This window comes from Oncorhynchus masou, chromosome 5, assembly GCF_036934945.1.
Source record: "Oncorhynchus masou masou isolate Uvic2021 chromosome 5, UVic_Omas_1.1, whole genome shotgun sequence".
Taxonomy (NCBI): Eukaryota; Metazoa; Chordata; class Actinopteri; order Salmoniformes; family Salmonidae; genus Oncorhynchus; species Oncorhynchus masou.
The window spans coordinates 7,360,414-7,386,515 of record NC_088216.1 but is presented as its reverse complement, the minus strand read 5'-3'; the positions used below and the strand labels follow the sequence as shown (position 1 = coordinate 7,386,515).

Sequence of the window (26,102 nt, the reverse complement as noted above, 5' to 3'; positions counted from 1 at the left end):
TTTATTTTACAGTACAAGGGGAGGGTAGGGTGAAAATATTTCAAACTCTGAAGACCAGTCCTGTCCCATCCCCCAGTAAATTTCAATCTGTCCCTTATTAATAAATAAACACTCACACATTGCAGGAGAGTGGAGATCCTCATGGCCTTTTACAGCACAGGAGTAACTGTCTTCATAGTTGCTGGAGACTGAGTCTTTGTACTGGGGGGAGGTGCTCTCATCTAGATGTTGTCCGTTCTTGTACCAGATGTAGGTGGGGTTGTCAGTCAGAGTACAGGTGGTGCTACAGGTCAGTGTCTTCTGTCCCTCTGCAGCAGGAGTCACCTTCACCTGCAGAGCTGGAGTAGATCACAACATTAAAACCCTGAATCACCTGTTCTATAGTTTAATCACATGATGCAAGACATTCTCAAACTCATTTAATTATTAAATCTGTTTCATATATGCAAATCCAATTTCTAGACCTAAATGGACAGTAGATATTAATTCAACAGACTAGCAGCATAAAGCATATTACTGTACCTGTTACAGACAGATTGACTCCAGGACTTCCAGAATATTTCCTTCCTTCCTGATCTGTTAGAAATCTGAACCTGTACGTAGCTGAGTCTCTCTCTCTCAGGTCTGTGATTCTCAGGGTACAGTCTTTCTTCTTATCCCCATGATACTCCAGACGACCTGCATACTCTGGGTCCTGACCTAGATCTTTAGGTTCTACACCAGTCCCCCATTTAGTGAACCAGAAGGTTGTTGTGACTTTACCTCTGGGATATATGTAAGAGCAGAACAGATTCACTGATGACCCCTCCAAGGTACAGATACTCTGAGTGGTGTAAGTCACACTCCAGACATACTGACCAAGTACCACTGAAACACAGTCACACAACACAATGGTATAAGAATGAGAATGAGGTCCATTGGCTCACACTGACTGTAGGGTTTGTTCACACTTTGTTGCCATAGTTCCTGATTTGAGTGTGAATGGAAACCACAGATAAGCATCACTCAGTGAGGTGTGAAAGATAACTATTTAAAGTGAAGTGGAGACTCCTAACAGAACACACCAGAATAACATTATGATTCTTATCCTTTTAGAAATGTCTGTAGATTGATAAACAGAGCAACTAAAAGATAAGAATGAGACCATACCTGCTACAGACCAGAGAAAGACCCCCAACACACTTCCTGCTGTTCTCAAGGCCATTGTTGCATCTCCCACCCTGCAGTCTTAGAAACATAAACAACAACTCACTCTATAGCTGGTGAATAACTACATACAAACCATCAGGGGCAGCAGGTAGGGCTCTAGTCAAAAGTAGTGCACTCTATAGCTGGTGAATAACTACATACAAACCATCAGTGGGGCAGCAGGTAGGGCTCTAGTCAAAAGTAGTGCACTCTATAGTGAATATGGTGTCATTTGGGATGCAGGTATAACAACACATCATCATCACATTTACATTTAAGTGCAGACGCTCTTATCCAGAGCGACTTACAAATTGGTGAATTCACCTTATGACATCCAGTGGAACAGCCACTTTACAATAGTGCATCTAAATCATTTAAGGGGGGGGGTGAGAAGGATTACTTTATCCTATCCTAGGTATTCCTTGAAGAGGTGGGGTTTCAGGTGTCTCCGGAAGGTGGTGATTGACTCACAGCCTCGGTGGATGGTGTGTAAATCACATTCTTCATTATAGTTTGGTAATATGGTTTGTCAGCGGTATCAGCAGGTAGTCTAGCAGTTAAGAACGTTGGGCCAGTAACTGAAACATTACTGGTTCAAATCCCTGACCTGGCAAGGTGGAAACCTCTGCCATTTTGAGCAAGGCATTTACCACCAGCTTGAATGACACCTACTATCCCCAAGCTGTGAGGATAAACAACAAGTCACACACACCTTTTATATCATCATTATATGATAGTGTCTGTATTTACAAAGTGTCTCAGAGAAGGATCTAGCATTAGTTTTCCCATTTAGATCATAATTATATGGACCAGGAGGACCTGATCCTAGATCAGCTCTCCATGTCTGAGACCCTTGAGGAGATGACTTACGGCTAAAAACAAAAAACTATATTTCAAGATATCAAGAGTACTTACAGACTGAAGGGGAGAGGTCTTGTACAGTGAGTTAACTGACTGGTATTGAGTGGGAACTGCTGGTAAGTGTGTGTTCTGTGGTTGATACATATTTATAGTAGTCAGAACACAAGTAGCTGATACAGAACAGTCCTTTCCTTCCTCTTTAAGACATTAACATGCATGAGGACCAGAACAGCATGTCAGAGAACGGAGGTTACTGTATTAGAGAGGGTCCTACATTTCTATAATAGACAAAATTTCTCCCATTTCCACTTTCAATAAATACAGAACCATGTTAACAATATGTTGACTATTCTATATGGAATGTTTATAATATCTTAGAATGTGTTGCCTTGTCCCTCTGAGTTCTACTTGGAACAGGTCAAAGTTCCATTTACATTTGGACAGTTCCATGATGTCATTCATTCTATTCTACAAACACATTCAATTAATCAGATAGAATGGTGAAACACAACATTGGCTACTTGACAAAGTCACATTTAATCACCCAAACACTGATGTCTGTAGTAGTACAATATGCCACTGTCATTTCTTTACACTGATTGCGTCCCAAATAGTGCACTTCCTTTGACCAGAGCCCTATGGGTATGGTATGACCGTGTGTGTTTACATGCCCTCTCAACTTGATTGGCCTGCAGCCCTGTCAATCACCCTTTGCACCGCTGTTCATCCAACCAATCAGGGTGCTTGGATGTGCTGCAGGACACCGCCTCCCCTCACCTTCAGTTAGTGCACGACATGGTCAGTCTTGAGAAGAAGTGTTGTGTTGCTGATATACTTTTGACATGCAGTTCCTTACTGCAGTGTGAGACCAGCGAATATAACCACACAATAATATAAAACATCTTCAAATGGAAACAGATGTGTCTGCATGTATGTGGTGGTGGTGACCATCAAGAGTAGAGAGACGGGCCTCAACACCATGTTCTAACCAGACAGCACTATAGTGGGCAGAACCTAAACCACTCAGCATTAAGTACGCAGCAGGTCTCGGCATATCCAGCTAACCGCTCAGACGAGATCCAGCTGTTTACACATGTAAAAACGGTCTGGATGACCTCTACTAATCCCTAGGTACTGACTCAGGAATGTGTGAAGGACCACAGGGACGTCAAAGGGTGTTATTGTGACCACAACAAGGCCCTCCGGTTCACTTTGGGTTCTTATACAACAGGATTTCTAGGAGGAAAGAGATACATGAAAATATAACTAAACCTTCTCTCCAGCTGCTTCTTACCCATTGTGCTTTTTGTCCCTTCCTGCCTCCCGTCCAGGATGAGAACAATCAGAAGTCCATGCATCTGTTCAACAACGTCACTTAGTGACACTTCCTGTGGGTGTGGCCTATCAGAAGGGATGCCCATATTTACCCCCACCCCATGTTACTATCCCATAATCAGACTCAATGGGACTGTCAGGGGGGTAAACCTCTCCATTGGATCTTCACCCTCCCATCCACCCCTAACTCCTCCTTCCTACCTGGGAAAGTATGACACTAGTTAGGGGGTCAAGAAACATATGACATCACATTCTCACTAAACAATGATGTATTCTATTCTCTAACTACTAGTTGGACAAAATGGTGGATATTCAGTACAGACACTATCTAGGGGAAGGTACATAAGGCCCTTGAGTCTGCATCAAAGTCTAGAGAGCTTGCTGTTATGGACGTAGAAATGGTCAAACACACATCCTACACAGTATAGATGTCAACACTTCTCCCTACCCTGGTTAACAGGACGGTGATGCTGAGTCAGTTCATCTGAACCAACAACACTTACTGGCAGTGCAGAGAAACAAGAAGTATCCTACTGTAAGTGTGAGTTCTGTGGTTGACACATTTCAAAAGTAGCCCAGTCAGGATGTTAAGACATTAACGTGCATAAACAACATGTCAGAAAATAGTTGCATTTGTATATTTGAGGAGTGGCCTAGATTTTATAAAGAGGCTAAATATGACCTATTCCCATCACTCCTCATCAGCTGCCTCAAAGTGGTACTGAAGGTTCCAGTGTTCTAGACTAGACCGCCACCTACTGGCATCTCAACATTACTGCAGCCTCCAGTCCTCATTATGTCCTCATTCCTTTGGCAGTAATAGGAATAAAATTAATGGATAGTGTTCCATTCATTCCAGCCTTTACAATGAGTCCATCCTCCTATATCTCCGCCCACCAGCCTCCTCTGTTGTACAGTACTTTTAGTAGCTTTAGCTAGCAGATAATCCAATGAACATCACCATAGCCTGCTGTATTGACTGTGTAATTTATTGTAGTCTGCTGTCCATAAATTATGCAGTTTAGTTGACTCAACAATCCAAATCAATATACAGTCCTGTGTGCATATATTTTACATATGGGTGGTCCTGGTAACCAAACCCATTACGTTGCAGGTGCCATGTTCTACCAACTGTTACATAGGAACATGTTCTGTATAGTCTAATGTTTCTCACTGTGTGTGATGTTAATACTACACAACCCACCATCCTAAACACAACCCACCATCACTGTGTCTCATGTTAATACTACTCCTAAACACAACCCACCATCACTGTGTCTCATGTTAATACTACTCCTAAACACAACCCACCATCACTGTGTCTCATGTTAATACTACTCCACAACCCACCATCACTGTGTCTCATGTTACACAATCCACCATCACTGTCTCATGTTAATATTACTCCTAAACACAACCCACCATCACTGTGTCTCATGTTAATACTACTCCTAAACACAATCCACCATCACTGTGTCTCATGTTAATACTACTCCTAAACACAACCCACCATCACTGTCTCATGTTAATACTACTCCTAAACTCAACCCTCACCATCACTGTGTCTCATGTTAATACTACTCCTAAACACAACCACCATCACTGTGTCTCATGTTAATACTACTCCTAAAGCTCTTACTACTCCTAAACACAACCCACCATCACTGAAGCATCCACTCAATCACTCTTAATCTTACTGTCACTCTTAAACTTGAGGCCATTTTCAAAATGTCTCCAAATTAATTGTTTTGCTCTCAGTGCTCTTAAAACAGCAGGCACACTGTCTCATGTTAATACTCTTGTGAAACAACCACATGAACAATGTACATCCCGTCTCATGTTTGTAGCACACAACCCTCCATCACTGCTCAGTATTTGTCAAGGGTGGCAATCATTTTGGTCATGACTGTATATCTAACTTTCAGATTAATATGTAAAAATACATTTACACACACATACACATGGACAGAAACATCACATCACACACTCTGTTTTCCTCACCCTGTTATACACCATGACAGTGAACACGACCCTATAGAATTGAGATCCAGTTATTCCCCTTTATACTGTGCAGAAATGCATCTGGGTATTACTGGCAAACTCTACTAATCATGCTTTAAACATGTAAATGAATAAACTGAACTAAACTAAACACATGAAACCCCAGTCCAGGGTTTGTATTCACAAAGTGTATCAGAGTAGGAGAGCTGATCTGGGATCAGTTTAGCCTTTTAGATCATAATTATATGGACCGTCTGAGACACTTTATGAATACAGGCCCTGATGTAACAACCAAAACACAGTTCAATATAAACCAACAAGTACAAAGATACAGGAAGTCATGTGATGTTTGGCTAAAAACGTCAAAACTAAAACTATATTTCAAGATATTATCAAATGTACTTACAGAGTGAAGTGAAGGGGAGAGGTCTTGAACAGTTAGTCAACTTACTGTCACTGCGTGGAAACAAGAAGTAGTTTACTGTAAGTGTTAGTAGAAGCAGGCGTAGCCTATGTGTGAGTTCTGTGGTTGACACATTTTAAAGTAGCCTAGTCAGGTCATTAACATGCAGCAACAACATGTCACATAAGGGATGTTACTGTATCTAAATAGAAAATGGTCTAAAGTCAGAATACTGTAGTTGCATTTCTTTATTTGAGGAGTGGACCTACATGTTTTACAAGAGACAAAATGTGACCCATTCCCATCACTCCTCATCAGCTGATACTGAAGGTTCCAGAACAGATGAAAGGGAGTATCTTTGGTTCCAGTGTTCTAGACTAGAGCTCTCCCTACTGACATCTCAACATTACTGCAGCTACCAGGCCTCATATGTCCCTTCTTGTCCGATGAAAATATACAAAATAGAAGGTAAAATAACATGACACTGCTGTTATTCAGTGATAAACAAGCATTTTTGTGCATCACACAGCTACTCTGAATGTACTGGATTGTGAACAATATGATGTGCTGCTACTGAATTACATCAAGACCCCATAGTTAGCTAGTGAGCTAGTTAGTTAGCTAGTGAGCTAGTTAGTTAGCTAGTGAGCTAGTTAGTTAACTAGTCAGCTAGTTAGTTAGCTAGTGAGCTTGTTAGCTAACATTTAGCTATCAACATTAGCTAGCTAGAAACAACAGACAACAGTGAGCTGTCATTATGCCAAGGCAAGCTGCTCTGAGTTTCCACTGTGTTCTTGTGTGAAAGAGATGTCTTCAGCTCACTGATCTTCAGAACAACAGACCCAAAGGGAACCCTGACATGCATATACAGTGCCTTGCGAAAGTATTCGGCCCCTTGAACTTTGCGACCTTTTGCCACATTTCAGGCTTCAAACATAAAGATATAAAACTGTATTTTTTTGTGAAGAATCAACAACAAGTGGGACACAATCATGAAGTGGAACGACATTTATTGATATTTCAAACTTTTTTAACAAATCAAAAACTGAAAAATTGGGCGTGCAAAATTATTCAGCCCCTTTACTTTCAGTGCAGCAAACTCTCTCCAGAAGTTCAGTGAGGATCTCTGAATGATCCAATGTTGACCTAAATGACTAATGATGATAAATACAATCCACCTGTGTGTAATTAAGTCTCCGTATAAATGCACCTGCACTGTGATAGTCTCAGAGGTCCGTTAAAAGCGCAGAGAGCATCATGAAGAACAAGGAACACATCAGGCAGGTCCGAGATACTGTTGTGAAGAAGTTTAAAGCCGGATTTGGATACAAAAAGATTTCCCAAGCTTTAAACATCCCAAGGAGCACTGTGCAAGCGATAATATTGAAATGGAAGGAGTATCAGACCACTGCAAATCTACCAAGACCTGGCCGTCCCTCTAAACTTTCAGCTCATACAAGGAGAAGACTGATCAGAGATGCAGCCAAGAGTCCCATGATCACTCTGGATGAACTGCAGAGATCTACAGCTGAGGTGGGAGACTCTGTCCATAGGACAACAATCAGTCGTATATTGCACAAATCTGGCCTTTATGGAAGAGTGGCAAGAAGAAAGCCATTTCTTAAAGATATCCATAAAAAGTGTTGTTTAAAGTTTGCCACAAGCCACCTGGGAGACACACCAAACATGTGGAAGAAGGTGCTCTGGTCAGATGAAACCAAAATTGAACTTTTTGGCAACAATGCAAAACGTTATGTTTGGCGTAAAAGCAACACAGCTCATAACCCTGAACACACCATCCCCACTGTCAAACATGGTGGTGGCAGCATCATGGTTTGGGCCTGCTTTTCTGCAGCAGGGACAGGGAAGATGGTTAAAATTGATGGGAAGATGGATGGAGCCAAATACAGGACCATTCTGGAAGAAAACCTGATGAGTCTGCAAAAGACCTGAGACTGGGACGGAGATTTGTCTTCCAACAAGACAATGATCCAAAACATAAAGCAAAATCTACAATGGAATGGTTCAAAAATAAACATATCCAGGTGTTAGAATGGCCAAGTCAAAGTCCAGACCTGAATCCAATCGAGAATCTGTGGAAAGAACTGAAAACTGCTGTTCACAAATGCTTTCCATCCAACCTCACTGAGCTCGAGCTGTTTTGCAAGGAGGAATGGGAAAAAGTTTTAGTCTCTCGATGTGCAAAACTGATAGAGACATACCCCAAGCGACTTACAGCTGTAATCGCAGCAAAAGGTGGCGCTACAAAGTTTTAACTTAAGGGGGCTGAATAATTCTGCACGCCCAATTTTTCAGTTTTTGATTTGTTAAAAAAGTTTGAAATATCCAATAAATGTCGTTCCACTTCATGATTGTGTCCCACTTGTTGTTGATTCTTCACAAAAAAATACAGTTTTATATCTTTATGTTTGAAGCCTGAAATGTGGCAAAAGGTCGCAAAGTTCAAGGGGGCCGAATATTTTCGCAAGGCACTGTAGCTAAGTCTGTCTGTCTGGGATTATTGTGTCCCATTGTGTCTGTATGATGCGTGTTCTTTTTAAATGACAATGAATAATCTTTCATGTAATTGTTTATTGCTGCTTCATTATTGTAATTTTATTATCTGATCTGTTTTTTGAAGCATTTTAAAAATAATTTTCAAAAATGGTTTACTTACATAAAAACAACTGCAATGTTAGTTAAGAGCTTGTCATTAACCGTTTCACAGTAAGGTCTACTACACCTGTTGTATTCGGTGCATTTGACTATTACAATTTGATTTGATTTGTGTGTGTAGGTGCTGGTCATTGCTCCCTCTGACACTGGGTTTCTGAACCTCTAAAAGTCGAAGCCGTTTGCGGGGGGGGGGGGGGGTTCTACTAGCTGACATATGGAATTGATTTAAGGTGGTCATTCCATGGATCATTTAGATATTTGATTTAGATTTATAGTACCCCTTTAGGTAAACAAGGAGAATGACTAATGTTTGTGAGAGCAGGCAGATGACTGCAATATAGTCTGCCTGGAACATGCCCCATATTCAACTGTAATTCAATTCAAAATAACATTAATGTTTCCCATGTAGGGGCTTTACTAGGCACCCTATAGCATCAGGCTGGCACTGAGTCTCACAATGACATCACAAGGGGTCACATGTCCAGTCACATGACCATATATACATACACAGCAAAACACATGATAACAACAGATGTCAGCCCCCTTAGTGTCTACAACATGGTCATCATAGAGGAGGTTCACTGGGCAGAGATCCCTTCAAGTTCTAATGATGATGTCATTTCCATGTTTCACAGCTCCGGCCGAGGGAGAGGGGGAAGGAAATCAGAGGTGCACTCCTCTTCACTTTGATTGACACTTCACACACTCATTATATATGTCCAGTGTTCTGTCTGGGATCTGTGGTCTGTGCCAGAGGACTACAAACGGGGTGACACCCCCCCCCATCCACCATCCCCCCAAACCTCCTGTTCCCTTTTAAAGTAGGGACACAGTCCCTCATCCTCATCATTCTCCTCCCTCTCTCATATCCAGTCCCTGCGTGGTGGTCAGGGTTGTCATGGTGGACAGGGTTGACATGGTTTCCTGTCTCTTCCTCTCTGGTCAGGCTTGTGTTTGAAGCGACACCTGTCACCATAGAAACAGCCGGTGGTCCTCCAGAAGAAACACTCGTCACCATTGATGGGAGCCGTCCTCCTGGTCCTGGGAGAGAGAGAGACAAACAGCATGAAAACACAAACACCTGCACCTGTGCTCCTGCTTCCTCCTTCCATCACTTTGTACATTTCAAAAGTGTATATGAGTTGATTGGTAACACTTTAGAATAACTCATAATGATGTGTTGAATGACAGACAGATGGATGTCTTTACCCTGTGGAGGCGTACTGGGAGGCTGAGGAGGTGTTGAGGCCTATAGGGTTGGTCCTCTGAGGAGAGGGAGGGGTTCTCTGGACCCAGCGGTCTGGGTACCTGATCACCAGCCTGGTGCTCTCCAGCTACACCCTTTGGACAGCAGGACAAACAACAGGAACAGCCAAAATACTTAGAATGGAACCAATAGCATAGTCCCAAAAGTCCAATGAAACCATTATTTGTAAAAACAGAGTCCCAAATTACAATCTTTGCAGCTAAACTACATTGTAGCTAATCTTCAAAATAAATCAATGCTAGATGTACAGTATGTATTTCTATATTGTTGTAGTATTTTGGGTAAATCATAAATCAAGCCCCTCTATAGTCAATGGCTATGTCACCTTGGAGTGGGGTCTGGTAGTGCAGCATGTCTATACTATGTCCCTGTGGTGGGGTCTGGTAGTGCAGCATGTCTATACTATGTCCCTGTGGTGGGGTCTGGTAGTGCAGCATGTCTATACTATGTCCCTGTGGTGGGGTCTGGTAGTGCAGCCTGTCTTTACTATGTCCCTGTGAAGGGGTCTGGTAGTGCAGCATGTCTATACTATGTCCCTGTGGTGGGGTCTGGTAGTGCAGCCTGTCTATACTATGTCCCTGTGGTGGGGTCTGGTAGTGCAGCCTGTCTATACTATGTCCCTGTGGTGGGGTCTGGTAGTGCAGCATGTCTATACTATGTCCCTGTGGTGGGGTCTGGTAGTGCAGCATGTCTATACTATGTCCCTGTGGTGGGGTCTGGTAGTGCAGCATGTCTATACTATGTCCCTGTGGTGGGGTCTGGTAGTGCAGCATGTCTATACTATGTCCCTGTGGTGGGGTCTGGTAGTGCAGCATGTCTTTACTATGTCCCTGTGGTGGGGTCTGGTAGTGCAGCCTGTCTATACTATGTCCCCGTGGTGGGGTCTGGTAGTGCAGCATGTCTATACTATGTCCCTGTGGTGGGATATGGTAGTGCAGCATGTCTATACTATGTCCCCGTGGTGGGGTCTGGTAGTGCAGCCTGTCTTTACTATGTCCCTGTGGTGGGGTCTGGTAGTGCAGCCTGTCTATACTATGTCCCTGTGGTGGGGTCTGGTAGTGCAGCATGTCTATACTATGTCCCTGTGGTGGGGTCTGGTAGTGCAGCCTGTCTATACTATGTCCCTGTGGTGGGGTCTGGTAGTGCAGCATGTCTATACTATGTCCCTGTGGTGGGGTCTGGTAGTGCAGCCTGTCTTTACTATGTCCCTGTGGTGGGGTCTGGTAGTGCAGCCTGTCTATACTATGTCCCTGTGGTGGGGTCTGGTAGTGCAGCCTGTCTTTACTATGTCCCTGTGAAGGGGTCTGGTAGTGCAGCCTTGTCTTAGTTATGTTAACTGTGCAGCTATTTAGCTGACAGAATAGTTACTGTCATCCTTATTAGGTTATACTCCACTAGATCACTTATTGGCCAGCTAGTACTACTCTAGATCACTTATTGGCCAGCTCATACTCCACTAGATCACTTATTGGCCAGCTCATACTCCCTAGATCACTTATTGGCCAGCTCATACTCCTCTAGATCACTTATTGGCCAGCTCATACTCCTCTAGATCACTTATTGGCCAGCTCATACTCCTCTAGATCACTTATTGGCCAGCTCATACTCCTCTAGATCACTTATTGGCCAGCTCATACTCCTCTAGATCACTTATTGGCCAGCTCATACTCCTCTAGATCACTTATTGGCCAGCTCATACTCCTCTAGATCACTTATTGGCCAGCTCATACTCCTCTAGATCACTTATTGGCCAGCTCATACTCCTCTAGATCACTTATTGGCCAGCTCATACTCCTCTAGATCACTTATTGGCCAGCTCATACTCCTCTAGACCACTTATTGGCCAGCTCATACTCCACTAGATCACTTATTGGCCAGCTCATACTCCACTAGATCACTTATTGGCCAGCTCATACTCCTCTAGATCACTTATTGGCCAGCTCATACTCCTCTAGATCACTTATTGGCCAGCTCATAGTCCTCTAGATCACTTATTGGCCAGCTCATACTCCTCTAGATCACTTATTGTCCAGCTCATACTCCTCTAGATCACTTATTGGCCAGCTCATACTCCTCTAGATCACTTATTGGCCAGCTCATACTCCTCTAGATCACTTATTGGCCAGCTCATACTCCTCTAGATCACTTATTGGCCAGCTCATAGTCCTCTAGATCACTTATTGGCCAGCTCATACTCCTCTAGATCACTTATTGGCCAGCTCATACTCCTCTAGATCACTTATTGGCCAGCTCATACTCCTCTAGATCACTTATTGGCCAGCTCATACTCCTCTAGATCACTTATTGGCCAGCTCATACTCCTCTAGATCACTTATTGGCCAGCTCATCCTCCTCAGGAGTATGACATCATCTTCTATTAGGAAATAGCAAGCATTTTTGAAACAGTCTGTTTGAGGTGAGTTTAAAAAATAGTTTAGCCGCAAATACGAGCTTTGTATGAGTCAACAAAATGATTTTGGTATGAGTGTATTGTCAGTAAACAGAATATTAACAGAATATTACATTTTAAAAGTGAGAGTTTCACTGGACAGTTACTTTAAGAACCTGCCATTGTACTGTTAAAAACTTATCTCCAACTGCTTCTTATCTGTTATGCTATTTGTCCCTTCCAACTACCAACTATGCTAGCTAGCTAGTTACCATCTACAGAATAGACTTTCCCATGCAATCTGTTGAGTTTTTGGAAATTAGCTATCAAGCTAGCTCGCTAGCTAGTTTTCTTACGTTGACTAGCTAGCTACCTAAGCTGGCAAATAGCTATGCTGTAATGACTACTCTAAAGCTAGCTGGCCTCAATGGTCTAATCTTCCCTGAACCTTGTTCACAGGGTATCGGTACCTCGATGGTATTATGTAAGACACACCTAGCATGTTAACCTTAGTTAGCTAGCTATATACTTATGTCAGCACACTATCAGTAACATTAGTTACTTCTGAATGTAGCTAAACACTAGCTAACTAGCTAACTATGGCATGGTAGACGCCAGTCAGTGAGGTTGACCTTTACTGTATCTGATCTGTTAACCCAGATGGTAAACTTTTTGGGTGCAAGTGCTAACAACAACATAATTAGAGCAGGTAGGTAATTAGGGCCTATCTAATATCGGGACACCCACCGCATCAGTCCACGAGAGATTACAACCTTGTGATAGTTATTACTTAATCAAATGCAGCTGAGAAGAAACAAAACACTAAATGTGGGGCCCCCGAGTGGTGCAGGGGTCTAAGTCACTGCATCTCAGTGCTAGAGGCACAGACCCTGTTTCGATTCCAGGCTGTACACAACCGGCAGTGTTTGGGAAATCCCATAGGGCGGGGCAGAATGTGTCGGGGTTGGGCCGGGGTAGGCCATCATTGTGAATAATAATTCATTCTTAACTGACTTGCCTAGTTAAATAAAGGTTTAATAAAGTAAAATAAAAATAAAATAAATGATTGAATTTAGTGAAAACTTTTGAAACAAGCATCTCTGTAATTACAGACTGCAATTACCACCAGTTACATTTTGTTATTACAATGAACTGCAATGCTTGTTACAGTGTAATTACATTTCTACTGCCCTTCAGGATTTATTTCACTAATATATCCTCTATTAGGTTAGAGTTAGAGGAGATGGAAGTGAAGGCTGAAAGGCAGGTATCTTACATCACAGTCAGGACAGGAAGGGAGAAGGTATGACTGTCTTGTGGTAGTTGCAGACTGTCAACTTTAACATGGTTCTCAAAAGGGGGTCTGATCAAATAGGGAGGGGATGTTTAGTCTGCTTGTTGTAGGACAGAACTGTACAGTACTGTACCCCAGACATGTGTGTGTTTAGGGAGGGGATGTTTAGTCTGCTTGTTGTAGGACAGAACTGTACAGTAGTGTACCCCAGCCATGTGTGTGTTTAGGGAGGGGATGTTTAGTCTGCTTGTTGTAGGACAGTACTGTACCCCAGCCATGTGTGTGTTTAGTTAGGGGATGTTTAGTCTGCTTGTTGTAGGACAGTACTGTACAGTACTGTACCCCAGCCATGTGTGTGTTTAGGGAGGGGATGTTTAGTCTGCTTGTTGTAGGACAGTACTGTACAGTACTGTACCCCAGCCATGTGTGTGTTTAGGGAGGGGATGTTTAGTCTGCTTGTTGTAGGACAGTACTGTACAGTACTGTACCCCAGCCATGTGTGTGTTTAGGGAGGGGATGTTTAGTCTGCTTGTTGTAGGACAGTACTGTACAGTACTGTACCCCAGCCATGTGTGTGTTTAGTTAGGGGATGTTTAGTCTGCTTGTTGTAGGACAGTACTGTACAGTACTGTACCCCAGCCATGTGTGTGTTTAGGGAGGGGATGTTTAGTCTGCTTGTTGTAGGACAGTACTGTACAGTAGTGTACCCCAGCCATGTGTGTGTTTAGGGAGGGGATGTTTAGTCTGCTTGTTGTAGGACAGTACTGTACAGTACTGTACCCCAGCCATGTGTGTGTTTAGGGAGGGGATGTTTAGTCTGCTTGTTGTAGGACAGTACTGTACAGTAGTGTACCCCAGCCATGTGTGTGTTTAGGGAGGGGATGTTTAGTCTGCTTGTTGTAGGACACTACTGTACAGTACTGTACCCCAGCCATGTGTGTGTTTAGGGAGGGGATGTTTAGTCTGCTTGTTGTAGGACAGTACTGTACCCCATGTGTGTGTTTAGGGGGGATGTTTAGTCTGCTTGTTGTAGGACAGTACTACTGTACCCCAGCCATGTGTGTGTTTAGGGAGGGGATGTTAAGTCTGCTTGTTGTAGGACAGTACTGTACCCCAGCCATGTGTGTGTTTAGGGAGGGGATGTTTAGTCTGCTTGTTGTAGGACAGTACTGTACCCCAGCCATGTGTGTGTTTAGTTAGGGGATGTTAAGTCTGCTTGTTGTAGGACAGTACTGTACCCCAGCCATGTGTGTGTTTAGGGAGGGGATGTTTAGTCTGCTTGTTGTAGGACAGTACTGTACAGTACTGTACCCCAGCCATGTGTGTGTTTAGGGAGGGGATGTTTAGTCTGCTTGTTGTAGGACAGTACTGTACAGTACTGTACCCCAGCCATGTGTGTGTTTAGGGAGGGGATGTTTAGTCTGCTTGTTGTAGGACAGTACTGTACAGTACTGTACCCCAGCCATGTGTGTGTTTAGGGAGGGGATGTTTAGTCTGCTTGTTGTAGGACAGTACTGTACAGTAGTGTACCCCAGCCATGTGTGTGTTTAGGGAGGGGATGTTTAGTCTGCTTGTTGTAGGACAGTACTGTACAGTAGTGTACCCCAGCCATGTGTGTGTTTAGGGAGGGGATGTTAAGTCTGCTTGTTGTAGGACAGTACTGTACAGTAGTGTACCCCAGCCATGTGTGTGTTTAGGGAGGGGATGTTAAGTCTGCTTGTTGTAGGACACTACTGTACAGTAGTGTACCCCAGCCATGTGTGTGTTTAGGGAGGGGATGTTTAGTCTGCTTGTTGTAGGACAGTACTGTACAGTAGTGTACCCCAGCCATGTGTGTGTTTAGGGAGGGGATGTTTAGTCTGCTTGTTGTAGGACAGTACTGTACAGTAGTGTACCCCAGCCATGTGTGTGTTTAGGGAGGGGATGTTTAGTCTGCTTGTTGTAGGACAGAACTGTACAGTAGTGTACCCCAGCCATGTGTGTGTTTAGGGAGGGGATGTTAAGTCTGCTTGTTGTAGGACAGTGTACAGTAGTGTACCCCAGCCATGTGTGTGTTTAGGGAGGGGATGTTTAGTCTGCTTGTTGTAGGACAGTACTGTACAGTAGTGTACCCCAGCCATGTGTGTGTTTAGTTAGGGGATGTTAAGTCTGCTTGTTGTAGGACAGTGTACAGTAGTGTACCCCAGCCATGTGTGTGTTTAGGGAGGGGATGTTAAGTCTGCTTGTTGTAGGACAGTACTGTACAGTAGTGTACCCCAGCCATGTGTGTGTTTAGGGAGGGGATGTTTAGTCTGCTTGTTGTAGGACAGTACTGTACAGTAGTGTACCCCAGCCATGTGTGTGTTTAGTTAGGGGATGTTTAGTCTGCTTGTTGTAGGACAGTACTGTACAGTAGTGTACCCCAGCCATGTGTGTGTTTAGGGAGGGGATGTTTAGTCTGCTTGTTGTAGGACAGTACTGTACAGTAGTGTACCCCAGCCATGTGTGTGTTTAGGGAGGGGATGTTTAGTCTGCTTGTTGTAGGACAGAACTGTACAGTACTGTACCCCAGCCATGTGTGTGTTTAGGGAGGGGATGTTTAGTCTGCTTGTTGTAGGACAGTACTGTACAGTAGTGTACCCCAGCCATGTGTGTGTTTAGGGAGGGGATGTTTAGTCTGCTTGTTGTAGGACAGTACTGTACAGTAGTGTACCCCAGCCATGTGTGTGTTTAGTTAGGGGATGTTTAGTCTGCTTGTTGTAGGACAGTACTGTACAGTACTGTACCCCAGCCATGTGTGTGTTTAGGGAGGGGATGTTTAGTCTGCTTGTTGTAGGACAGTACTGTACAGTACTGTACCCCAGCCATGTGTGTGTTTAGGGAGGGGATGTTTAGTCTGCTTGTTGTAGGACAGAACTGTACAGTACTGTACCCCAGCCATGTGTGTGTTTAGGGAGGGGATGTTAAGTCTGCTTGTTGTAGGACAGTACTGTACCCCAGCCATGTGTGTGTTTAGGGAGGGGATGTTTAGTCTGCTTGTTGTAGGACAGTACTGTACAGTGTGTACCCCAGCCATGTGTGTTTTAGGGAGGGGATGTTTAGTCTGCTTGTTGTAGGACAGTACTGTACAGTAGTGTACCCCAGCCATGTGTGTGTTTAGGGAGGGGATGTTTAGTCTGCTTGTTGTAGGACAGTACTGTACAGTACTATACCCCAGCCATGTGTGTGTTTAGGGAGGGGATGTTTAGTCTGCTTGTTGTAGGACAGAACTGTACAGTACTGTACCCCAGCCATGTGTGTGTTTAGGGAGGGGATGTTAAGTCTGCTTGTTGTAGGACAGTACTGTACAGTAGTGTACCCCAGCCATGTGTGTGTTTAGTTAGGGGATGTTAAGTCTGCTTGTTGTAGGACAGTACTGTACAGTACTGTACCCCAGCCATGTGTGTGTTTAGTTAGGGGATGTTAAGTCTGCTTGTTGTAGGACAGTACTGTACAGTACTGTACCCCAGCCATGTGTGTGTTTAGGGAGGGGATGTTAAGTCTGCTTGTTGTAGGACAGTACTGTACAGTAGTGTACCCCAGCCATGTGTGTGTTTAGTTAGGGGATGTTAAGTCTGCTTGTTGTAGGACAGTACTGTACAGTAGTGTACCCCAGCCATGTGTGTGTTTAGTTAGGGGATGTTAAGTCTGCTTGTTGTAGGACAGTACTGTACAGTACTGTACCCCAGCCATGTGTGTGTTTAGTTAGGGGATGTTTAGTCTGCTTGTTGTAGGACAGTACTGTACCCCAGCCATGTGTGTGTTTAGTTAGGGGATGTTTAGTCTGCTTGTTGTAGGACAGAACTGTACAGTACTGTACCCCAGCCATGTGTGTGTTTAGTTAGGGGATGTTAAGTCTGCTTGTTGTAGGACAGTACTGTACAGTAGTGTACCCCAGCCATGTGTGTGTTTAGTTAGGGGATGTTAAGTCTGCTTGTTGTAGGACAGTACTGTACAGTACTGTACCCCAGCCATGTGTGTGTTTAGTTAGGGGATGTTAAGTCTGCTTGTTGTAGGACAGTACTGTACAGTACTGTACCCCAGCCATGTGTGTGTTTAGTTAGGGGATGTTTAGTCTGCTTGTTGTAGGACAGTACTGTACCCCAGCCATGTGTGTGTTTAGTTAGGGGATGTTTAGTCTGCTTGTTGTAGGACAGTACTGTACAGTACTGTACCCCAGCCATGTGTGTGTTTAGTTAGGGGATGTTTAGTCTGCTTGTTGTAGGACAGTACTGTACCCCAGCCATGTGTGTGTTTAGTTAGTGTTTAGTCTGCTTGTTGTAGGACCTACTGTACCATGTGTGTGTTTAGTTAGGGGATGTTTAGTCTGCTTGTTGTAGGACAGTACTGTACAGTACTGTACCCCAGCCATGTGTGTGTTTAGTTAGGGGATGTTTAGTCTGCTTGTTGTAGGACAGAACTGTACCCCAGCCATGTGTGTGTTTAGTTAGGGGATGTTTAGTCTGCTTGTTGTAGGACAGTACTGTACAGTACTGTACCCCAGCCATGTGTGTGTTTAGTTAGGGGATGTTAAGTCTGCTTGTTGTAGGACAGTACTGTACAGTACTGTACCCCAGCCATGTGTGTTTAGTTAGGGGATGTTAAGTCTGCTTGTTGTAGGACAGTACTGTACAGTACTGTACCCCAGCCATGTGTGTGTTTAGTTAGGGGATGTTTAGTCTGCTTGTTGTAGGACAGAACTGTACAGTACTGTACCCCAGCCATGTGTGTGTTTAGGGAGGGGATGTTTAGTCTGCTTGTTGTAGGACAGTACTGTACAGTACTGTACCCCAGCCATGTGTGTGTTTAGTTAGGGGATGTTAAGTCTGCTTGTTGTAGGACAGTACTGTACAGTACTGTACCCCAGCCATGTGTGTGTTTAGTTAGGGGATGTTAAGTCTGCTTGTTGTAGGACAGTACTGTACAGTACTGTACCCCAGCCATGTGTGTGTTTAGGGAGGGGATGTTAAGTCTGCTTGTTGTAGGACAGTACTGTACAGTACTGTACCCCAGCCATGTGTGTGTTTAGGGAGGGGATGTTAAGTCTGCTTGTTGTAGGACAGTACTGTACAGTACTGTACCCCAGCCATGTGTGTGTTGGGAGGGGATGTTAAGTCTGCTTGTTGTAGGACAGTACTGTACAGTACTGTACCCCAGCCATGTGTGTGTTTAGTTAGGGGATGTTAAGTCTGCTTGTTGTAGGACAGTACTGTACAGTACTGTACCCCAGCCATGTGTGTGTGTTTAGGGAGGGGATGTTTAGTCTACTTGTTGTAGGACAGTACTGTACCCCAGCCATGTGTGTGTTTAGTTAGGGGATGTTAAGTCTGCTTGTTGTAGGACAGTGTACAGTACTGTACCCCTGCCATGTGTGTGTTTAGGGAGGGGATGTTTAGTCTGCTTGTTGTAGGACAGTACTGTACCCCAGCCATGTGTGTGTTTAGTTAGGGGATGTTTAGTCTGCTTGTTGTAGGACAGAACTGTACAGTACTGTACCCCAGCCATGTGTGTGTTTAGTTAGGGGATGTTAAGTCTGCTTGTTGTAGGACAGTACTGTACAGTACTGTACCCCAGCCATGTGTGTGTTTAGGGAGGGGATGTTTAGTCTGCTTGTTGTAGGACAGTACTGTACCCCAGCCATGTGTGTGTTTAGTTAGGGGATGTTTAGTCTGCTTGTTGTAGGACAGTACTGTACAGTAGTGTACCCCAGCCATGTGTGTGTTTAGGGAGGGGATGTTTAGTCTGCTTGTTGTAGGACAGTACTGTACAGTAGTGTACCCCAGCCATGTGTGTGTTTAGGGAGGGGATGTTAAGTCTGCTTGTTGTAGGACAGTACTGTACAGTAGTGTACCCCAGCCATGTGTGTGTTTAGGGAGGGGATGTTTAGTCTGCTTGTTGTAGGACAGTACTGTACAGTACTGTACCCCAGCCATGTGTGTGTTTAGTTAGGGGATGTTAAGTCTGCTTGTTGTAGGACAGTACTGTACAGTACTGTACCCCAGCCATGTGTGTGTTTAGGGAGGGGATGTTAAGTCTGCTTGTTGTAGGACAGTACTGTACAGTACTGTACCCCAGCCATGTGTGTGTTTAGTTAGGGGATGTTAAGTCTGCTTGTTGTAGGACAGAACTGTACAGTACTGTACCCCAGCCATGTGTGTGTTTAGTTAGGGGATGTTAAGTCTGCTTGTTGTAGGACAGTACTGTACAGTACTGTACCCCAGCCATGTGTGTGTTTAGTTAGGGGATGTTTAGTCTGCTTGTTGTAGGACAGAACTGTACAGTACTGTACCCCAGCCATGTGTGTGTTTAGGGAGGGGATGTTTAGTCTGCTTGTTGTAGGACAGTACTGTACAGTAGTGTACCCCAGCCATGTGTGTGTTTAGTTAGGGGATGTTAAGTCTGCTTGTTGTAGGACAGAACTGTACAGTACTGTACCCCAGCCATGTGTGTGTTTAGGGAGGGGATGTTTAGTCTGCTTGTTGTAGGACAGTACTGTACAGTAGTGTACCCCAGCCATGTGTGTGTTTAGTTAGGGGATGTTAAGTCTGCTTGTTGTAGGACAGTACTGTACAGTACTGTACCCCAGCCATGTGTGTGTTTAGTTAGGGGATGTTAAGTCTGCTTGTTGTAGGACAGTACTGTACAGTACTGTACCCCAGCCATGTGTGTGTTTAGTTAGGGGATGTTAAGTCTGCTTGTTGTAGGACAGTACTGTACAGTACTGTACCCCAGCCATGTGTGTGTTTAGGGAGGGGATGTTTAGTCTGCTTGTTGTAGGACAGTACTGTACAGTACTGTACCCCAGCCATGTGTGTGTTTAGTTAGGGGATGTTAAGTCTGCTTGTTGTAGGACAGTACTGTACAGTAGTGTACCCCAGCCATGTGTGTGTTTAGTTAGGGGATGTTAAGTCTGCTTGTTGTAGGACAGTACTGTACAGTACTGTACCCCAGCCATGTGTGTGTTTAGTTAGGGGATGTTTAGTCTGCTTGTTGTAGGACAGTACTGTACCCCAGCCATGTGTGTGTTTAGTTAGGGGATGTTTAGTCTGCTTGTTGTAGGACAGAACTGTACAGTACTGTACCCCAGCCATGTGTGTGTTTAGTTAGGGGATGTTAAGTCTGCTTGTTGTAGGACAGTACTGTACAGTAGTGTACCCCAGCCATGTGTGTGTTTAGTTAGGGGATGTTAAGTCTGCTTGTTGTAGGACAGTACTGTACCCCAGCCATGTGTGTGTTTAGTTAGGGGATGTTAAGTCTGCTTGTTGTAGGACAGAACTGTACAGTACTGTACCCCAGCCATGTGTGTGTTTAGTTAGTAGTCTGCTTGTTGTAGGACAGTACTGTACCCCAGCCATGTGTGTGTTTAGTTAGGGGATGTTTAGTCTGCTTGTTGTAGGACAGTACTGTACAGTACTGTACCCCAGCCATGTGTGTGTTTAGTTAGGGGATGTTTAGTCTGCTTGTTGTAGGACAGAACTGTACCCCAGCCATGTGTGTGTTTAGTTAGGTGATGTTTAGTCTGCTTGTTGTAGGACACTACTGTACCCCAGCCATGTGTGTGTTTAGTTAGGGGATGTTTAGTCTGCTTGTTGTAGGACAGTACTGTACAGTACTGTACCCCAGCCATGTGTGTGTTTAGGGAGGGGATGTTAAGTCTGCTTGTTGTAGGACAGTACTGTACAGTACTGTACCCCAGCCATGTGTGTGTTTAGTTAGGGGATGTTTAGTCTGCTTGTTGTAGGACAGTACTGTACAGTACTGTACCCCAGCCATGTGTGTGTTTAGGGAGGGGATGTTAAGTCTGCTTGTTGTAGGACAGATGTACAGTACTGTACCCCAGCCATGTGTGTGTTTAGTTAGGGGATGTTAAGTCTGCTTGTTGTAGGACAGTACTGTACAGTACTGTACCCCAGCCATGTGTGTGTTTAGGGAGGGGATGTTAAGTCTGCTTGTTGTAGGACAGTACTGTACAGTACTGTACCCCAGCCATGTGTGTGTTTAGGGAGGGGATGTTTAGTCTGCTTGTTGTAGGACAGTACTGTACAGTACTGTACCCCAGCCATGTGTGTGTTTAGTTAGGGGATGTTAAGTCTGCTTGTTGTAGGACAGTACTGTACAGTACTGTACCCCAGCCATGTGTGTGTTTAGTTAGGGGGGGATGTTAAGTCTGCTTGTTGTAGGACAGTACTGTACAGTACTGTACCCCAGCCATGTGTGTGTTTAGGGAGGGGATGTTAAGTCTGCTTGTTGTAGGACAGTACTGTACAGTACTGTACCCCAGCCATGTGTGTGTTTAGGGAGGGGATGTTAAGTCTGCTTGTTGTAGGACAGTACTGTACAGTACTGTACCCCAGCCATGTGTGTGTTTAGTTAGGGGATGTTAAGTCTGCTTGTTGTAGGACAGTACTGTACAGTAGTCCCCAGCCATGTGTGTGTTTAGGGACATGTTTACTGTAGGACAGTACTGTACCCCAGCCATGTGTGTGTTTAGTTAGGGGGGATGTTAAGTCTGCTTTTTGTAGGACAGTACTGTACAGTACTGTACCCCAGCCATGTGTGTGTTTAGGGAGGGGATGTTTAGTCTGCTTGTTGTAGGACACTACTGTACCCCAGCCATGTGTGTGTTTAGTTAGGGGATGTTAAGTCTGCTTGTTGTAGGACAGTGCTGTACAGTACTGTACCCCAGCCATGTGTGTGTTTAGTTAGGGGATGTTATTAAGTCTGCTTGTTGTAGGACAGTACTGTGTGTGTTTAGGGAGGGGATGTTTAGTCAGTACTGTACCCCAGCCATGTGTGTGTTTAGTTAGGGGATGTTTAGTCTGCTTGTTGTAGGACAGTACTGTACAGTAGTGTACCCCAGCCATGTGTGTGTTTAGGGAGGGGATGTTTAGTCTGCTTGTTGTAGGACAGTACTGTACAGTAGTGTACCCCAGCCATGTGTGTGTTTAGGGAGGGGATGTTTAGTCTGCTTGTTGTAGGACAGTACTGTACAGTAGTGTACCCCAGCCATGTGTGTGTTTAGGGAGGGGATGTTAAGTCTGCTTGTTGTAGGACAGTACTGTACAGTAGTGTACCCCAGCCATGTGTGTGTTTAGGGAGGGGATGTTTAGTCTGCTTGTTGTAGGACAGTACTGTACAGTAGTGTACCCCAGCCATGTGTGTGTTTAGGGAGGGGATGTTTAGTCTGCTTGTTGTAGGACAGTACTGTACAGTAGTGTACCCCAGCCATGTGTGTGTTTAGGGAGGGGATGTTAAGTCTGCTTGTTGTAGGACAGTACTGTACAGTAGTGTACCCCAGCCATGTGTGTGTTTAGGGAGGGGATGTTTAGTCTGCTTGTTGTAGGACAGTACTGTACAGTAGTGTACCCCAGCCATGTGTGTGTTTAGGGAGGGGATGTTTAGTCTGCTTGTTGTAGGACAGTACTGTACAGTACTGTACCCCAGCCATGTGTGTGTTTAGTTAGGGGATGTTAAGTCTGCTTGTTGTAGGACAGTACTGTACAGTACTGTACCCCAGCCATGTGTGTGTTTAGGGAGACAGGGATGTTTAGGGATCTGCTTGTTGTAGGACAGTACTGGATGTTTAGTCTGCTTGTTGTAGGACAGTACTGTACCCCAGCCATGTGTGTGTTTAGTTAGGGGATGTTTAGTCTGCTTGTTGTAGGACAGTACTGTACAGTACTGTACCCCAGCCATGTGTGTGTTTAGGGAGGGGATGTTAAGTCTGCTTGTTGTAGGACACTACTGTACACAAGCCATGTGTGTGTTTAGTTAGGGGATGTTTAGTCTGCTTGTTGTAGGACAGTACTGTACAGTACTGTACCCCAGCCATGTGTGTGTTTAGGGAGGGGATGTTAAGTCTGCTTGTTGTAGGACAGTACTGTACAGTAGTGTACCCCAGCCATGTGTGTGTTTAGGGAGGGGATGTTTAGTCTGCTTGTTGTAGGACAGTACTGTACAGTAGTGTACCCCAGCCATGTGTGTGTTTAGGGAGGGGATGTTAAGTCTGCTTGTTGTAGGACAGTACTGTACAGTAGTGTACCCCAGCCATGTGTGTGTTTAGGGAGGGATGTTTAGTCTGCTTGTTGTAGGACAGTACTGTACCCAGCCATGTGTGTGTTTAGTTAGGGGATGTTAAATCTGCTTGTTGTAGGACAGTACTGTACAGTAGTGTACCCCAGACATGTGTGTGTTTAGGGAGGGGATGTTTAGTCTGCTTGTTGTAGGACAGTACTGTACAGTAGTGTACCCCAGCCATGTGTGTGTTTAGGGAGGGGATGTTTAGTCTGCTTGTTGTAGTCTGCTTGTTGTTTAGTTAGGGGATGTTTAGTCTGCTTGTTGTAGGACAGTACTGTACAGTACTGTACCCCAGCCATGTGTGTGTTTAGGGAGGGGATGTTAAGTCTGCTTGTTGTAGGATACTGTTGTGTGTGTTTAGTTAGGGGATGTTTAGTCTGCTTGTTGTAGGACAGTACTGTACAGTACTGTACCCCAGCCATGTGTGTGTTTAGGGAGGGGATGTTAAGTCTGCTTGTTGTAGGACAGTACTGTACAGTAGTGTACCCCAGCCATGTGTGTGTTTAGGGAGGGGATGTTTAGTCTGCTTGTTGTAGGACAGTACTGTACCCCAGCCATGTGTGTGTTTAGTTAGGGGATGTTAAATCTGCTTGTTGTAGGACAGTACTGTACAGTACTGTACCCCAGCCATGTGTGTGTTTAGGGAGGGGATGTTTAGTCTGCTTGTTGTAGGACAGTACTGTACAGTACTGTACCCCAGCCATGTGTGTGTTTAGGGAGGGGATGTTTAGTCTGCTTGTTGTAGGACAGTACTGTACAGTACTGTACCCCAGCCATGTGTGTGTTTAGTTAGGGGATGTTAAGTCTGCTTGTTGTAGGACAGTTGTAGCCATGTGTGTGTTTAGTTAGGGGATGTTTAGTCTGCTTGTTGTAGGACAGTACTGTACAGTACTGTACCCCAGCCATGTGTGTGTTTAGGGAGGGGATGTTAAGTCTGCTTGTTGTAGGACAGTACTGTACAGTAGTGTACCCCAGCCATGTGTGTGTTTAGGGAGGGGATGTTTAGTCTGCTTGTTGTAGGACAGTACTGTACAGTACTGTACCCCAGCCATGTGTGTGTTTAGGGAGGGGATGTTTAGTCTGCTTGTTGTAGGACAGTACTGTACAGTAGTGTACCCCAGCCATGTGTGTGTTTAGGGAGAGGATGTTTAGTCTGCTTGTTGTAGGACAGTACTGTACAGTACTGTACCCCAGCCATGTGTGTGTTTAGGGAGGGGATGTTTAGTCTGCTTGTTGTAGGACAGTACTGTACAGTACTGTACCCCAGCCATGTGTGTGTTTAGTTAGGGGATGTTAAGTCTGCTTGTTGTAGGACAGTACTGTACAGTACTGTACCCCAGCCATGTGTGTGTTTAGTTAGGGGATGTTAAGTCTGCTTGTTGTAGGACAGTACTGTACAGTACTGTACCCCAGCCATGTGTGTGTTTAGGGAGGGGATGTTTAGTCTGCTTGTTGTAGGACAGTACTGTACCCCAGCCATGTGTGTGTTTAGTTAGGGGATGTTAAGTCTGCTTGTTGTAGGACAGTACTGTACAGTACTGTACCCCAGCCATGTGTGTGTTTAGGGAGGGGATGTTTAGTCTGCTTGTTGTAGGACAGTACTGTACCCCAGCCATGTGTGTGTTTAGGGGGATGTTAAGTCTGCTTGTTGTAGGACAGTACTGTACAGTACTGTACCCCAGCCATGTGTGTGTTTAGTTAGGGGATGTTAAGTCTGCTTGTTGTAGGACAGAACTGTACAGTACTGTACCCCAGCCATGTGTGTGTTTAGGGAGGGGATGTTTAGTCTGCTTGTTGTAGGACAGTACTGTACCCCAGCCATGTGTGTGTTTAGTTAGGGGATGTTTAGTCTGCTTGTTGTAGGACAGTACTGTACAGTAGTGTACCCCAGCCATGTGTGTGTTTAGGGAGGGGATGTTTAGTCTGCTTGTTGTAGGACAGTACTGTACAGTAGTGTACCCCAGCCATGTGTGTGTTTAGGGAGGGGATGTTTAGTCTGCTTGTTGTAGGACAGTACTGTACAGTAGTGTACCCCAGCCATGTGTGTGTTTAGGGAGGGGATGTTAAGTCTGCTTGTTGTAGGACAGTACTGTACAGTACTGTACCCCAGCCATGTGTGTGTTTAGGGAGGGGATGTTTAGTCTGCTTGTTGTAGGACAGTACTGTACAGTACTGTACCCCAGCCATGTGTGTGTTTAGGGAGGGGATGTTTAGTCTGCTTGTTGTAGGACAGTACTGTACAGTAGTGTACCCCAGCCATGTGTGTGTTTAGGGAGGGGATGTTAAGTCTGCTTGTTGTAGGACAGTACTGTACAGTAGTGTACCCCAGCCATGTGTGTGTTTAGGGAGGGGATGTTTAGTCTGCTTGTTGTAGGACAGTACTGTACAGTAGTGTACCCCAGCCATGTGTGTGTTTAGGGAGGGGATGTTTAGTCTGCTTGTTGTAGGACAGTACTGTACAGTACTGTACCCCAGCCATTGTGTGTGTTTAGTTAGGGGATGTTAAGTCTGTTTTGTAGGACAGTACTGTACAGTACTGTACCCCAGCCATGTGTGTGTTTAGGGAGGGGATGTTTAGTCTGTTGTTGTAGGA

The 26,102-nt window shown here is 44.6% G+C and overlaps 1 protein-coding gene and 1 long non-coding RNA gene across 2 annotated transcripts in view; both read right to left on the bottom strand.

Moving 5' to 3' along the window:
- The window catches only part of LOC135525250 (uncharacterized), a 68,267-nt gene that overhangs the window by 1,822 nt on the left and 40,343 nt on the right, over positions 1 to 26,102 (bottom strand). Inside the window, exons 2-6 of the mRNA XM_064952975.1 lie at positions 5,792 to 5,841; positions 2,104 to 2,178; positions 1,150 to 1,227; positions 523 to 867; positions 117 to 338 (exon numbers count right to left, since the gene is read on the bottom strand). Coding sequence (XP_064809047.1) covers positions 117 to 338; positions 523 to 867; positions 1,150 to 1,204 — 622 coding nt within the window. The 5' untranslated portion in view covers positions 1,205 to 1,227; positions 2,104 to 2,178; positions 5,792 to 5,841. The remainder of the gene's footprint in view (positions 1 to 116; positions 339 to 522; positions 868 to 1,149; positions 1,228 to 2,103; positions 2,179 to 5,791; positions 5,842 to 26,102) is intronic.
- LOC135532141 (uncharacterized) overlaps positions 1 to 26,102 on the bottom strand; it is an 83,304-nt gene that overhangs the window by 31,533 nt on the left and 25,669 nt on the right. The window lies entirely within an intron of this gene.